The sequence below is a fragment of the Pelodiscus sinensis genome, chromosome 2 (assembly GCF_052426305.1).
Source record: "Pelodiscus sinensis isolate ZL-2025 chromosome 2, ASM5242630v1, whole genome shotgun sequence".
NCBI classification, from domain to species: Eukaryota; Metazoa; Chordata; order Testudines; family Trionychidae; genus Pelodiscus; species Pelodiscus sinensis.
This window is the reverse complement of record NC_143053.1, coordinates 131,263,172-131,279,934: the sequence shown is the minus strand read 5'-3', so window position 1 is coordinate 131,279,934 and position 16,763 is coordinate 131,263,172. Positions and strand designations below refer to the sequence as shown.

The 16,763-nt window shown below is 42.0% G+C and overlaps 2 protein-coding genes across 4 annotated transcripts in view; one reads left to right on the top strand and one right to left on the bottom strand.

The window, feature by feature from the left end:
- Positions 1-13,816, top strand: part of LOC106731726 (uncharacterized) — a 138,247-nt gene extending 124,431 nt beyond the window's left edge. For both annotated transcript variants that reach the window (XM_089776423.1, XM_089776424.1), the window contains one exon: positions 13,450-13,816. In XM_089776423.1, the coding sequence (XP_089632549.1) occupies positions 13,450-13,517 (68 nt within the window). In that variant the 3' untranslated portion in view covers positions 13,518-13,816. The remainder of the gene's footprint in view (positions 1-13,449) is intronic.
- The window catches only part of CDH18 (cadherin 18), a 1,008,237-nt gene that overhangs the window by 679,230 nt on the left and 312,244 nt on the right, over positions 1-16,763 (bottom strand). The gene's annotated exons all lie outside the window — the stretch shown is intronic.

Genomic DNA, 16,763 nt, shown 5'->3' with positions numbered 1-16,763 from the left:
CTATTACTATCTGTGGCAAAGACTTCATAGGTTAATTGCAGGTTGCCTCAAGAAGTACTAGTTTTTCTCTGTTTGAAATGTGATGCTTTTTAATTTTTTCAAGTGCTTTTGGTTCTTATAGTAAACCACATTGGAACAGAAAGCTCCCAACTAGGGAGCTTTGCAAACAGCAAACAGGGAGTTTTGACAGGGAGTTTGGAAGGGTGGTGGGAAGGGGCCAAAGTACACTTGCCATTCTCTAAAACCTTTAAACTAATCAAAACTTCCCAATTGACCAGGAGAACCATATGTTGACTTGCCTGCCTGGTGCAAAGATTGCAGATCTATCAAGGCATCTAGATAGACTTATGTATAGTGCTGGGGAGGAGCTGGTGGTCATGCTACATGTAGGTACTAATGACATAGGGAAGGGTAGGAGAGATGTCCTGGAGGCCAAATTTAGGATGCTAGGAAAGAGACTGAAATCCAGGACCCCTATGGTGGCATTCTCAGAAATACTTCCAGTTCCATGCACAGGGCCGGGTAGGCAGGCAGAGCTTCAGAGTCTCAATGCGTGGATGAGATGATGGTGTAGGGAGGAGGGGTTTAGTTTTATAAGGAACTGGGGACATTTTGGGATAAGGGGAGCGTATACAGGAAGGATGGGCTCCACCTAAACCAAAGTAGATCCAAACTACTGGCACTTAACATTAAAAAGGTCACACAGCAGTTTTAAAACTAAGAGATGGGGGAAAGCACATTGGTGCAGAGGAGTACGTGGATCAGACAGAGACCTCTCTTAGAGGAGAGTCTATTGATGGAGATTCTCTTGGTTTTAGTCAGGGGGAGATGATGGAAGAGGATAGAGCATGGGGCAGATCCGATGAAAATCATTCACATAAAAAATAATCTGACACATCAGAAAAGGGCAGACAAATAAACAGTGACAAGTTTCTAAAGTGCTTGTACACAAATGCTAGAAATCTAAATAATAAGATGGGTGAACTAGAACACCTTACGTTAAATGAGGATATTGATATAATAGGCATCACAGAAAACTGGTGGAGTGAGGACAATCAATGGGACACAATCGTTCTGGGGGTACAAAATATATCAGGAGAACAGAATAGGTTGTGCAGGTGGGGGAGTGGCACTATATGTGAAAGAAAATTTAGAACCAAATGAAGTAAAAATCTTAAATGAAACAACATGTTCCATAGAATCTCTATGGATAGTAATTCCATGCTCTAATAAGAATATAACAGTAGGGAGCTATTATCGACCACCTGACCAGGACAGTGATAGTGATTATGAAATGCTAAGGGAGATTAGAGAGGCTATCAAAATAAAGAACTCAGTAATAGTGGGGGATTTCAATTGTCCCCATATTGACTGGGTACATGTCACCTCAGGACGAATTGCAGAGACAAAATTTCTTGATACCTTAAACAACTGCTTTTTTAAGCAGCTGGTACAGGAACCCACAAGGGGAGAGGCTATTCTCGATTAAGTCTTGAGTGGAGCATAGGATCTGATCCAAGAGGTAACTATAACAGGACCGCTTGGAAATAGTGACCATAATATAATAACATTTAACATTCCTGTGGTGAGAACACCTCAGCAGTCCAACACTGTGGCATTTAATTTCAGAAAGGGAAACTATGCAAAAATGAGGAGGTTAGTTAAATAGAAATTAAAAGGTACAGTGACTAAAGTAAAATCCCTGCAAGCTGCATGGGCATTTTTCAAAGACACAATAATAGAGGCCCAATTTAAATGTATCCCCCAAATTAAAAACACAGTAGAAGAACTAAAAAAGAGCCACTGTGGCTTAACAAACATGTAATAAAAGCAGTGAAAGATAAAAAGGCATCTTTTAAAAAGTGGAAGTCAAATCCTAGTGAGGTAAGTAATTTGAGGCGGCTAATTAAGCTACAACTAATCAGAAAAGAGATCTTCGAGTTATTGTGAATAGTTCTCTGAAAACGTCCACACAGTGTGCAGCATCAGTCAAAAAAGAAAATAGGATGCTAGGAATTATTAAAAAAGGATAAAAAATAATATGAAGCATATCTTACTGCCCCTATACAAAAGTATAATACACCCACATCTTGAATACTGCATACAGATGTGGTCTCCTCACCTCAAAAAAGATATTTTGGCACTAGAAAAGGTTCAGAAAAGGGCAACTAAAATGATTAGGGGTTTGGAACAGGTCTCATATGAAGAGAGGCTAAAGAGACTGGGACTTTTCAATTTAGAAAAGAGGAGACTGGGGGGCGGATATGATAGAAGTATATAAAATCATGAGTGGTGTAGAGGGCGAATAAAGAAAAGTTATTTACTTGTTCCCATAATATAAGACCTAGAAGACACCTAGAGGTATAGGTCAGTGGTGTGAGCACTGGCCTGCTAAACCCAGGGTTGTGAGTTCAATCCTTGTGGAGGCCATTTGGGGCAAAAAATTTGTCAGGGATGGTGCTTGGTCAGGCAGGGGACTGGACTTGATGACCTTCAAGGTCCCAGGAGATAGGCAATCTCTGTTATAAAAAAAGAAATGACTGGGTAGCAGGTTTAAAACTAAGAAAAGAAAGTTCTTCTTCACACAGCATGCAGTCAACCTGTGGAACTCCTTGCCAGAGGAGGCTGTGAAGTCTAGGGCTGTGTCCAGACTCCATGCCTCCGTCGACGGAGGCATGTAGATTAGCCAGCTCGGAAGAGGGAAATGAAGCCGCGATTAAAATAATCGCGGCTTCATTTAAATTTAAATGGCTGCCCCGATCTGCCGATCAGCTGTTTGTCGGCAGATCGGGAGAGTCTGGACGCGATGCCCCGACAAAGAAGCCTTTCTTCATCGACACAGGTAAACCTGGTTTCACGAGGCTTACCTGTGTCGATGAAGAAAGGCTTCTTTGTCGGGGCATCGCGTCCAGACTCACCCGATCTGCCGACAAACAGCTGATCGGCAGATCGGGGCAGCCATTTAAATTTAAATGAAGCCGCGATTATTTTAATCGCGGCTTCATTTCCCTCTTCCGAGCTGGCTAATCTACATGCCTCCGTCGACGGAGGCATGGAGTCTGGACACAGCCTCTGAGTATAACAGAGTTTAAAAAAGAACTAGATACATTCATGGAGGTTAGGTACATAAAAGGCTATTAGCCAGAGGGTAAGGAGTGGTGTCCCTGGCCTCTGTTTCTCAAAGGCTGGAGATGGATGGCCGGAGACAAATTGCTTGATCATTGTCTTCAGTCCATCCCCTCTGGGGCACCAGGCACTGGCCACTGTCGGCAAGCAGGATACTGGGCTAGATGGACCTTTGGTCTGACCCAATATGGCCATTCTTATGTCAGTAGAAAGGAGCATAAGTAGAAAGGAGCATAAGCACTGCCAAATTAAGTGTAAAAATATCATAAGAAAAGCCAAAAAGGAGTTAAAGAACAGCTAGCCAAAACCGCAAAAGGTAATAACAAAATGTTTTTTAAGTACATCAGAAGTAGTAAGCTGGCTTAACAACCAGTGGGACCCCTGGACAATCGGGATACAAAAGGAGCACTTAAAGACAATAAAGTCATTGTGGAGAAACTAAATGTAATCTTTGCTTCAGTCTTCATGGCTGAGGATGTGAGGGAGTTTCCCAAACGTGACCCATCCTTCGCAGGTGACAAATCTGAGGGCTTGTTACAGATTGAAGTGTCATTAGAGGAGGTTTTGGAATTAATTGATACACTTAATAGTAACAAGTCACCAGGACCAGATGGCATTCACACAAGAGTTCTGAAAGAACTCAAATGGGAAATTGCGGAACTATTAACTATGGTTTGTAACCTATCCTTTAAGTCAGCTTCTGTACTCAATGACTGGAAGATAGCTAATGTATTGCCAATATTTAAAAAGGGCTCTAGAGGTAATCCTGGCAATTACAGACTGGTAAGTCTAACGTCAGTACTGGGCAAATTAGTTGAAACAATAGTAAAGAATAAAATTGTCAGACACATAGAAGAACATGATTTGTTGGGCAAAAGTCAACATGGTTTCTGTAAAGGGAAATCATGTCTTACTAATCTATTAGGGTATGTCTACACTACCCCGCTAGTTCGAACTAGCGGGGTAATGTATGCATACCGAACGTGCAAATGAAGCCCGGGATTTGAAAGTAGTGTGGAAAAAGTGAATAAGGAAAAGTTATTTACTTGTTCCCATAATATAAGAACTAGGGGCCACCAAATGAAATTAATAGGCAGCAGGTTTAAAACAAATAAAAATGCTGTCTGGAATTTGTAGCAGGCATTGCTTTTTTTTTTTTTTTTTTAAACAAACACCGATTTTTCTTTACTGTATACCTTGTAAATTGCATAGGATAAGGCACTGTAACCAAGTATTTCCACATTATGGATTTTTACACACACACTGTTTTCCTGGCTCTTCCCTTCTAGTATAAAATTCCACTAAATATTGTAATTGGATTGTACAGTTAAGAATTATATAGTAATGTGCGTTTGCAAGAGGAAGATATGTAAACTCAGATCTCAAATGTAGAAAAACTCATCCACATGGCCACAGTTCCTATCAGATTTTCACATATGTGTGCTTGACTGTGTGTTAGGCCACACTCCCTTCCAGAACCTGGAATGGAACCCAAGATTCCTGATTCACAAATTAGGTTTTGTTTTGTGAGCCACTGACAAGGAGTGTGTTATGTGCCCCCCTCCAAATGCTGCTCCACATAAAGTTTAACAGGTGACAACTGCTGCCGATTGCTCCTTTAATTCAAGTGGTAGAGGCCTGTGCTGTGATAGAGCTCTTGGTTACCACTCTGCTGATGACCCATAAAAGAGATCAGGATCTACAAGAGAAATATCTGCTTTTCAGTTTGCTTTTTTTTATAAAGCTTGGAAATTACATTAAAATACATTTATGTAATGTCAAGATTGCAAAATGAAGTACAAAAATTTGAAATATTACAATGCAAGCTACAAATATGTAAGAAAGCTTGGAAATGTAACAATATGTATGTGTAGCTAGTTAGGTTAAAAATGTTAACGATAATAAAAAAAGTTTCCTCTCCTTATTGCCTAAGAGGAAGCTAATATTAAGGAGAAAAAGCAATTTTTTATGAAGAAACTTGATTTTGAAAGAAATGTAAGGTGTGTTATCAAAGAAATAAATCAACATAAAATGGGCTCTACTATCCTTTTGGAAGAAAAACTGTATCTTTACAACTTTAAAGAAGTGAATAGAATCGAAGAACTAGAAAGTACCTTGTCTGAAAGGTCATTTAGCACTTACGGCAGAACTAAATTTTATGTAGATCACCCGTGATATATATAGTTCAAACAAGCCAGATGTGTACTTTAAGATGTTTTAAACTTTTAGTTCTTAAATGTTGAAATGGTAAATATCTGCTGTGATGTTTATTTCTAATATTTTGTATCTTAATCTAAACTTCATAATTATTATAGGATTAATAACAGGTTTTATGTACAAATATAGTAAACTGATTTTATAACTGGTTACTAATATAAAAAGCAGTTTGAGTATAGATTATTTATAACAACAGGAAAGTATTTAATTTCTACTGGTACACACACACACACACAGAAACAGCCCTAAAGGCATGATGTCATTGAGAAGGCAACCACAACCAACAAAAACTGAGAGGTCCTTTTTCCTATAATTTCTTAAAAATAGGAAAGAGATGGGTATAAAAGATCTGAAGTGAATAATCCCTTCCCCTCCCACACACACACTTTCTTCTCTGCGTAGATAGCAAGAATTTCACAAAACATCCTATCTATCTCTAAAAGCAAGTTCTACAAGAAACACAAGAAAACCAAAGAAGACCCAAGAGAAAAAAATGCAAGGCAAGTCTTCCAAAAACTTCACTGTGAATTCGTGATGAATTAAGACATTGCCAAAGTATTAGATACACTCTTATAACAGTTTTACTGGGACAATGAAATACAGTTGTAACATAATACTTTTAAGTTTTTCCTGTTACCCACTGGAGGGTTAGCCCATGCCTTCATAGAGGAAAAAATTGGGGCTAAACTCTGGTAAACAGGGACATACTAGTCTTAATTGGATGTAGGATTCTTAATATTTGGAATATGCCTGTTTTAAGAAAGCTGATTAAATGCCTTCTCCTAAATAACTAATTTAAATATTTTCTTTGAGTTCATAAGATTTGGATAAGATTACTTAACTTTGCCCAAATGTTTAAATAGTTTATGGTATTAATAAATAGACAGGATTAATTTGTGCTTATATATATTATTTTGCCCATGAACAGTGTGAATTATCTAATAAGATACTGTAACTGAATTCACAATAATATTTTGGGAAATAATATACTTTGGTCTGAATTTACCAAGAGAAAAGTACTCCCAGAGGTGGCTGACTCACCATGGTGTAATTTTTATTACAAGATGTTCACAGGCAGGCGTGTACGTAAGTTTGCGACAGAAGTTTATCATTAGTGTTTAGTCATTCGTACTTTTTACTTAATAGTATTGGTACTTTTTACTTAATAATAAAATAGGCATGGTTAATAAATGTGATTATTTTGTTTGGTCTTAACCGTGGAGTCTCTTATGGTAAGTAGTAGGAATCAGATTTTTGAGTTGATATTAAAAAACTGTAAAAGCTATCCCATCATTTTTTGTTATTCTAAATATTTTTAATAATTCTTAGAATAAAATTATTAATCTTCAATAGGGACAAAGATCTCATTCACAATTTTCCCTGTAGTCTCGAAGCCTCAGTTGCCCTCATCATATGTCCAAAGCTTCTAACATTTCTCAGATGTAAATGCCCCTCAAAACTCTCTCTCAATTGTATTTTTCCTCTAATGTACTCTGCTCAATCTGTTTAGCTTAATAAAGAGGTAGTTAAAGAGTGACTTGATTATCATCAATAAATCATTACATAGACAACAAATATTTAATAAAAGGCTCTTTAATCTTGCAGAGAAAGGCATAACTCCTTTCAGTGGCTGGAAGTTGAAAGCTAAACAAATTCAGACTGGAAATGTGATATAATTTTTGAATGGTGAAGATACTTAAACATAGGAACAATTCACCATTCTAGTTCATGGTGGATTCTCCATCACTGATGATTTTAAATCATGGATTTTTTTTCTAAGAGGTATGCGAGAAAAAATATTTTCTATGACTTGTGCTATATAGGACGTCAGGTTATAAGTCCACAGTGGTTCTTTCTGGCCTAAATCTATGAAGCTCCCTTTCCCAATAGATGACTACTTATTTTTATTTCTCCTGCTCATATATAGCTCTGACTCCACCCTCCCAGCTTTTACTTCTTTTCAGTTTTTGATTTCACAGCATCATCTGGAATATTAAGTGATTGCTTAGGGTGTATCTTTATGCTTTGAAAAAAGGGAATTCTCAAATAGCAGGCCAGCTAGGTTTTTCTGTTTCGAGGAGCAATCGCAAGATACATGCATGCAAAATAGAACGTGCACTTTCTTTGCAACATTTATATAATAATAATCATATGAAAGATGAGTGCAGTTGGAAGTATGGTTTTAAAGGCATCTGTCATTATAGTGTGCTAGATTACCTAGACATATATAGCTATACAAAGATATTAGTATTCAGGACATGTACAATGTAAATGCAGTACTATAGCTTTTGGTCTGTCAAGTGGCTCTGTCAAATATAGAACAATCCAATATTTATTACATTAATAAACCTAATTTATTCTAATAGATGGTTTTGTAGAGAGACTTGGCTACAGAGTAACAGCTAGTGCTAACATTCACTTTACATAATTAAACATTTTGAAGCAACAGGAAGTTCAAGAAGCCTACATCACTCAAGCTCTATACATGATACATGATTTTTTTCTTATTTAATGAATGTAATTTTTTTAAAAAAAGGTACATGATGATAAATCAAAGGATACATACTGCCCAATACAAGTTTGCTCCAAACCAAGCCTTTTGTTTTCCCTACTACTAAATTAGAAAGCATACCATAGTATTATTGCTACCAGAGCAGAAATGTGAAATAATTTCCCATTTCCCAATCAGGGTCTATGAAAATCTAGTGGAAGTGATAGAATGGAACCCTAATATTTTCCAGAATTAAATGAATCTGCATTTGATACTTTTATTAATCGTGTGCTAGCATAAAAGGCAGTCCCTGCCTGAATAGTTTATTGTCTGAATAAATGTGACAGATGAAGGCTAGGTGAAGGAGATAATATTATGCTACCAATGTTCCTTAGCCAATGCAGGAACTGATATCTTTAATTTCAGTTTATCACTGTGTCTAGACTACATCCCTCTGTCGGCAGAGGGATGTAAATGAGGCACTTCGAAAGTGCAAATGAAGCAGGGATTTGAATACCCCCATGCTTCATTTGCATAATCGCGTCATGACGCTCTTTCAAACAAGTGCCATTTCGAAAGTAAAACCGCGGTCTTTCGAAAATGGCAGGCATTTTTTAAGGAGTACAGGATCTTTTGAAAAAGCCTGCCGTTTTTGAAAGAGCCGCATCTAGACTGCGGTTTTAATTTCAAAATGGTGCTTGTTCAAAAGAGTGCCATGACGCAGTTATGCAAATGAAGCGTGGGTTATTTAAATCCCTACTTCATTTGCATGGTCTAAGTGTCTCATTTGCATCCCTCTGCCAACAGAGGGATGTAGTCTAGACACAGCATAAGTGAGGGCTAACACGTCCATTTTCTGGATTCTATCCTGCTCCCATTGATAGTGGCATCAGTGGGAGAAGAACAGGTCCTTTGATTTCATTCTACTAAGCAAGTATTAGTTTAACCAATTCTTGCTACAGATTTTGTTGCTTATGGTTGGTTGGTCATTCTCTAAATAGCATAACCATTCTGAGGTAGAACACGTTTGTAAAACACCTCCACAGGATACATGATACATAACCCAAAATGCAATACATTTATGGACATTTATGGACTCTCTAGCAGCATTTTTAAATGGGAGAACATTGTTTTTAAGGAAAGCAAATTATTAAGCTCTTGGGATCATATTTCAACGGTATTGCAGTGTCTAAAGCAGTGCTTCTCAAACTTTTTGACCCGTGGCTAACCTGGCTTATTGCAAACCTTTCCATGGACCACCAGCTGGTATTGGAAACAAACCATTAATTACATAATTATACCCAAGCCATTTTGCTAGAGCTGCAGCTAGGGAGAATGGTTTAATTTAAATTATTAAACAGAGGAAGCTCTTTAACTTGCTCGTGTTAGTTTATCAAACTTTATTTTAAATAAAGTAAAATATTAAGTTATGTCCAACACAAATGGTTTCAATGTTTTATTTATTTATGGCAGGGATTGGGGCCATTGATCCACAGAAAAATCAGTTGGGGACCATACAAGTGAGAAGCAAAAAAAACCCCAAACCTTCACTGATGTGGCCTCCAACCGAGACACCTCATTTCTCTGCTACTTCAACCTCACGGGGCAAAGGAAAGCAACAGGGACGCCTGAGGTTCAGGGCTTCCCAGAGGTCATATTTACTTTTCTGGGGTTCTGGATTTAGTACATTTGTGGACCCCCTTAGGCTCTGATGTGGGGACAAAAATGAGGGTATGTCTACACTACCACCCTAGTTCGAACTAGAGTGGTTAAAGTAGGCAACCGGAGTTGCAAATGAAGCCCGGGATTTGAATTTCCCGGGCTTCATTTGCATATTGCCGGGCGCCGCAATTTTTAAATGTCCGCTAGTTCGGACTCCGTGCCCGCGGCTACACGCAGCACGAACTAGGTAGTTCGGATTAGGCTTCCTATTCTGAACTACCGGTACACCTCGTTCCACGAGGCTTGGGAGTCAGTGGCAAGAACCTTCCTTGGTCTGGCAAATTCTCAGAGAGATCCAACCTGTAGTAAAACCAAAATTATGCTGGTTTAGTTATGTAGCAAAAAGGAAAATTCTGATTACACTTTTTTATTAGGAATAGCTCCACTATGCCAATATACTTCAAAGTCTAGTTATTTGAAAAAAGGTAAAACATTGAGGTGGGGTGCCATTTGCAGGTTGAGGATACTCTTAGCAGGGTGGCAGTACAAAGGTTGAAGGGGATCCCAGTTCCATACAACAAAGGTCCCAGGTTCTATACAGAAGTATGAAAGGAAGAAGGTCAAATTTTGAAAATGCCCAACAAGCTAGAATAATCGTCAATTCAACAGTCTTTTATTTTTGAAACTCCACTATGAACTGAATTGGTGACAACATTTTACTGCTGAGCTTGATAGCATTTTCAGCTTCCAGAATTTGACATTGCTCAGGGAAATGAACATATAAATACACAAATCCAGTCCCTACCTCCTTGACTGTATAGTCCCTTGTCAGTGGACCAACTACAGTTCTGATACAAAAGGGGTCATACTGTTACATAGTTTAAGGCAGAAAGGACCACTAGATATTTAGTCCTTATTCCGTATATCATCGGTCACTAACAATAACCAGCCAATACCATACCAAGTCTAACAACCAGAATGAGACCAGCTCTCAGTATTAGTAGTACAGCCCTCAGAAGAGTAAATTATTGTGAGCCACAAAATACTGGAGAGACTGAAGTGCATCAGTGCATTTTGCCTCTGCAAAGGCAGGGAACTGATTAAGTGACTGATGATATGTGTGGTTGTATGAGAGGCTCCCTGCATGGATGTATTCAGAGTATAAGAAAGTTTGGAATCACACAGATCTTTCTGTTCCCTGGATCAGCATATATGGGATCTTGGAGGATACTCCAGCCACTAGTTTTGGGAGCCTGTGAAGTGTCTATACATTCTGAGTAGTAGAATTACTCCTTCCAGTCTACTATGCATGGGCCCAGAAAATGTCTAAATCACATCACCACCCCACCTCTTTCTCCTCCTGCCATGGTGCTCGGCTGAGTTCTGCGCCACTCAGCTGCGCCGCTGTGGGGAAGCAAGCGACCGTTTGGGCTGCCCCACGACAGCCCAGTTGAGCAGCACAGAACTCAGCTGAGTGCCACGGCGGGAGCGGAAGAGGGGCGGGGTGGTTACGTACATGGCCCCACCCCTGGCCATGTACATCACAAGGGTTACCAGGTAGGGTAAAAAAAAAATGGACACACTTGATCGGGGCTGGGAGGGGGGAGGAACCAGCAGGAGAGGAGCGGGGCTGGCTGGGAGGGGGGGGGCGGTGGGAAGCAGAGCTGGGGTGGGGGGTCAGAGGCAGTGTAGCTGGCCAGGAAAGAATGGGGGAGGGGCAGCTGGCAGAAAGCAAAGCTGGTCGGGGGTGGGGGTTGGAGGCCGCGGGGCTGGCCAGCAGGAAGCAAAGCTGGTCAGGGGGTGGGAGTCGGGGGCAGTGAGGCTGGCCGTGGGAGATCAGGAGGAGGAACCGGCTGGCGGGGGGCGGGACTCACCTGGGCACGTGCAGATCCCTGGGTGCTGTCCGCCCCGCTCACAGTCTCAGTGAAGCAAGTCCAGCTGCGGCTCCAGCATGCTCTGGAACAGCGCTCAGGAGCAGGAACAGAGCTTCTACTGCTTCCCAAAGGCAACTAGAGGCTCCCAGCGCTGATTGCGCCCCGCCTCCCAGCCACTCCCCTGCCCTCGCCAGACTTCCGTCTGGCGCCCAGCCTGAGAACCAGAAAATACCAGACAGTGAACATGTCTGGTATTTTCTGATTTTTTACCAGACAGAGGACCCGAAAACTGGACTGTCCAGTAGAAAACCGGATACCTGGCAACTCTGTCAACAGAAGGTGTTATGCCTCGTAAAATGAGGTTTACCAGCGTCGACAAAACTGCTAAGTTCTGTTGACGTTATGTCGACAGAACTCAGCGGTAGTGTGGACGCAGGTATAGTTTTGTCAACAAAACTCTGTAGTCTAGACACACCCTTCATCTAGATGAGTTACGAATAAAAGAAAGAACATTTCCTCTTATCCCAAAGGTTCTTTGCCTACTTTGGAGCCATCATGGAAATAAGCATGATATAAATGCCTAGATAAATAGCAGTGTAGATTGGGTGAACAATTGCCTCTGAGATAGCCTCACTTGTTTTAAATTTCTGAGAATGGGAGAAGTCATTCAGTTCAGCAGCAGTGGGCTCAAATTCTTTATTTTAGTCATAACAGGAGTAGGAATATATTCCTATGACCAGATTTAAGCAAGGCATAGTGAGAACTAGGGGTATGTCTACACTACAAAGTTAATTCGAAGTAACAGATGTTAGTTCGAATTAACTTTGATAGGTGCTACACATACAAACCACTAGTTTAAACTTAATTCGAACTAACGGAGTGCTTAATTCGAACTAGGTAAACCTCATTCTACGAGGACTAATGCCTAGTTTGAATTAACTAGTTCGAATTAAGGGCTGTGTAGCCACTTAATTTGAACTAGTGGGAGGCTAGCCCTCCCCAGCTTTCCCTGGTGGCCACTCTGGCTAACACCAGGGAAACTCTATTGCCCCCCTCCCGGCCCCGGACCCCCTCCAGACCCCGGAGCCCTTAAAGGGGCACGGGCTGGCTATGGTGCCCGTGCCAGGTGCAAGCCTGCCAGCACCCAGCCAGCAGACCCTGCACCTGGCACGGCACCAACCAGCCACCCGCTGCCACCCAGTCCTCCGCCTCTTTCTGGGACCAGGCTGGCGGCTCCTGGGAGCCTGCCCAGGTCTGCAAGAGGCGGGCACCCGCCTGGTCTAGTGCAGACATCGTGGACCTCATCCACGACCCCTGCACTAGACACTGGAAAGTGACTGTCTAGGGCAGGATAGCTGCCAGCCTGGCCACCCAGGAGTAGGTTTGCATGAAAATCAAGGTGGTCCACTGAGACCTCCGACCCTGAGCCCTGGGCCAGACCAAAGGTCCATCTAGCCCAGTAGCCTGTCTGTCAACAGCGGCCAACACTAGGGACCCTGGAGGGGATGGATCGAAGACAGTGACCAAGCCATTTGTCTCGTGCCATCCATCTTCAGCCTTCCACAAACAGAGGCCAGGGACACCATTTCTACCCCCTGGATAATACCACTCCATGGACCCAACCTCCATGACTTTATCTCACTTCTCTTTAAACTCTGTTCTAGTTCTAGCCTTCACAGCCTCCTGCAGCAAGGAGTTCCACAGGTTGACTATTTGCTTTGTGAAGAAGACCTTTCTGTTATTAGTTTGAAGCCTGCTACCCATTCCTTTCATTTGGTGTCCTTTAGTCCTGTGGAAGCAGGACTAAGGCAAAGGGGATTTGGGTGGCCATTTCAGGGTTTGTCAGTAGCAGAGCAAGAGTCTGGATCACTCTGACTCCTGCTAACGCGAGAGCCAGAAGAGACGCTGTGTTCGCCTTTCTGTCTCTCTCACATTGATAAGAGTGGAATGCTTACCTCAGTGAGAACCTTGAGATAAGACAGTTTCTGATGGGAACTGAATGGGCAGGGAAGTAATTGTTTAATGTTATATGTAACAGAAAGGTCTATATATTGGCTTTTAATTGTTTTGTATTTGCAGATCCGCTTATGGATGTCTTCCCTTGCAATATTGCTCGAATAAACTGCCTCTGGCTACTTGTTGCTTAAACACAATGCAGAGTGAAGGCTCGTTTTCTTCCACAGTCCCTATATTATGGGAACTAATGAAGAACTTTTCTTTATGCACCCATTCCACACCACTCATGCTTTTATAGACCTCTATCATATCCCCCCCCTCAGTCTCCTCTTTTCTAAGCTGAAAAGTCCCAGTCTCTTTAGCCTCTCTTCATATGGGACCTGTTCCAAACCCCTGATAATTTTAGTTGCCCTTCCCTCTCCCACCCTCTCTCTTCCCCTCTCCCACCTCCTTTTCCCAGTCTCCCTGAGTTTTGTTCAATAAAGAGAGTTTCTATTTTTGAACACGTATCCTTTATTTTGTACATCAGGAAGGGGGGCTAGGAAGGGGTAAGTGGAAGGAGGTGAGAGAGGAATGGGGTACGAGCCCCCGATGGGGAGGACTGGGCTGGCTCTGTGGGCTCCTCCGGGTGGAAGCTCTCCTGAAGCCCCTTGATTGACCCCTCCCCCTCCGGATGGCAGCCTGAGGCAAGTGCAGCCGGGCTGATGGCCGAATGCTGTGATGTGCCGAGTGTGGGCACTCAGGGCACTCCAAGCCAGGACTGCTTTGCAAGCGGGAAACCCCTGAGAACTGTCTGTCCGGGGTGGGGGTCGGGTCCCTTTAAGCACAGCCCTCGGCTAGCCTGAGACAGCATCTCCACGCTCTAAGTCCTAATCTGATGCCCTGCCGGCACTGCTTCTGGCCATCCTTAACCCCGGTTCAGAGTCCACTCAGTGTGGACTAGTTTTTAAGTCTAGATGCGCTAATTCGAATTAGCTTAGTTTGAATTAACTAATTCGAATTAAGTTAGTTCGAATTAGTGCTGTAGTGTAGACATATCCTAGGAAACATAATATGGAACGTAGAATGCAACATTTTTGTAGATGTTTGATTGGGTCTTATGCCTCCCAGTCACATGAAAGATTCAGCTGATCCATTGTTCCACACTGAGGCTGCATCTAGATTGGCATGATTTCACGCAAATAGTTTTAACGGAAAAGTTTTTCCGTTAAAAGTATTTGCTCAAGAGAGCATCTACCCTGGCATGGATGCGTTTGTGCAAAAGCATCCATGCCAGCGTAGATGCTTTCTTGTGCAAGAAATTAACTTGCCTGCCTACACTGGCCTTCTTGCACAAGAATACTTGTGCAAGAGTGCTTATCCCTGAGTGAGAGTGTCAAATTATTCACGTAAGAACCACTGATTTTGTACAGTGCAAAGTCAAGTGTTCTTGCGCAAATACTCGCGGCCAGTGTAGATAGGCGGCAAGATTTTGCGCAAAAGCACTCGCTTTTGCGCAAAATCTTACCAGTCTAGACACAGCCTGATATAATAGTGCATCTGTAACCCCTCATTAGGTGTGTGGGTTACACATCCACATTTGCTTCTGGAGATTATTATAAAAGATGCATCTGTTGAAGGCCAGTTTCCTACCACCTGAAGAAATAATTGCTTCATCTTGAGTAAGTTGCTCAGAAGATGTTGGAAAATATGGAGTAGATAGAAGATGTATCTTTGTTGCTTCCTTTACTCAAAGAGAGAAAAATAGAGGTCTTATTTGTCAGCTCTGAGTTATCCTTAATTTTTATACCACATTGACTTCTGTGTTTTCCTCCAGCGTATTTCAGCTGGAGGACATCTTGTTATTTGGTCAATGGACTTTAAAAAGCCCCATCTTTGTAAGAGATATTTTAGAAATATTTTGAATGAAATACCATGAAGTAATTTAGAGCATAGAATTCTTTTACACATTAAGCATGTAGTAAAACTGCAAATTAAAATTATACACACACACACACTCAAAATTCCATCCACTGACCACTTCACTAAGTAACCATATATACAGATAACAACAATGATTCTGGCCTCACTTTTGTCTATAATACATTAAATCTACAACCAAAGGCATGCAATGAAACCACAAATTTAATTAAAATAATATTTAAAAAGCCTCAGTACATTAAGGGTGCATCTAGACTGGCAAAAACTTGCCAGCTGCCTACATTGTCCGCTTGAATTTGCGCAAGAGCACTGACTTTGTAATGTACAAAATCAGTGCTTCTTGCGCAAATACTTTCACGCTCCCACTCATGGAAAAGCCCTCTTGTGCAAGAATACTTGCGCAAGAGGGCCAGTGTAGACCGGGAAGAACTGTTTTGCGCAAAAAAGCCCCGATGGCTAAAATGGCGATCGGGGCTTTCTTGAGCAAAATCATGTCTAGACTGGCCATGGCTGGTTTTGAGCAAAAGCACTTTTTGCGCAAAAGCATCCATGCCAATCTAGATGCGCTTTTGTGCAAATACTTTTAATGGAAAAACTTTTCCATTAAAAGTATTTCCGCAAAATCATGCCAGTCTAGACGCAGCCTAAGAGTATTGTGTGGAAATGGCTGGTAGTGCTCTGCTGTAAATACCTGTTACAGAGGTGGGACAGTCAATGCTAGGACTTAGATATTCAGGCCCGCCAGTAAAGGACTATATAAGAGCAAAGAATCAAAACATCATTCATCTGTCTGAGGCCCACTTCTTAAGCTAAGACTTTGGACACATTCCAAAACATCCCTATTGAAATAAGGCACTTTCCAACAATTTGGGGCTATTAGAAAGGCCATACAATCTATAGCCTCAAGACAAAGGGATGGGCCTAGAAAAAAGAAGTTACTCACCCTGTGTAGTAATGATTGTTCTTCGAGATGTGCCCCGTGGGTGCTCCACTCTAGGTGTCGGGTTCCGTCCCAGTGCCGTGGCTCGGAGAATTTTCATAGCCGTGTCCCGCCAGCCCGCGCATGCGCGCTCCTTCAAAGCGCCATTCGCGCCTTTGATCAGCCGTGCGCAGGCTGGCAACCGCCAGTTCCTCTCATCCGCTCATCTGAAAGAGAGAAGAAAGAAAACCGGAGCGGGGAGGAAGGGCGGGTCGTGGAGCACCCACGGGGCACATCTCGAAGAACAATCGTTACTTCTTTTTCTTCTTCGAGTGGCCCCATGGGTGCTCCACTCTAGGTGACTCCGGAGCAGTATCTAAAAAGAGTCCAGAGCGCTCCGAAATTAAACTTTATGATCACGACTAAGTATTGCTGTAGCTACCGAAGAGTCCGAAGCAAACTGGTCAACTATAGCATAATGTCTCATAAAAGTGACATTGGAGGACCATGTCGCTGCCCTGCAAATGTCCCGGAATGGGACTCCCTTCAGGAAGGCCGTAGTAGTGGAAACTGCTTTGGTGGAGTGGACCTTTGGAGG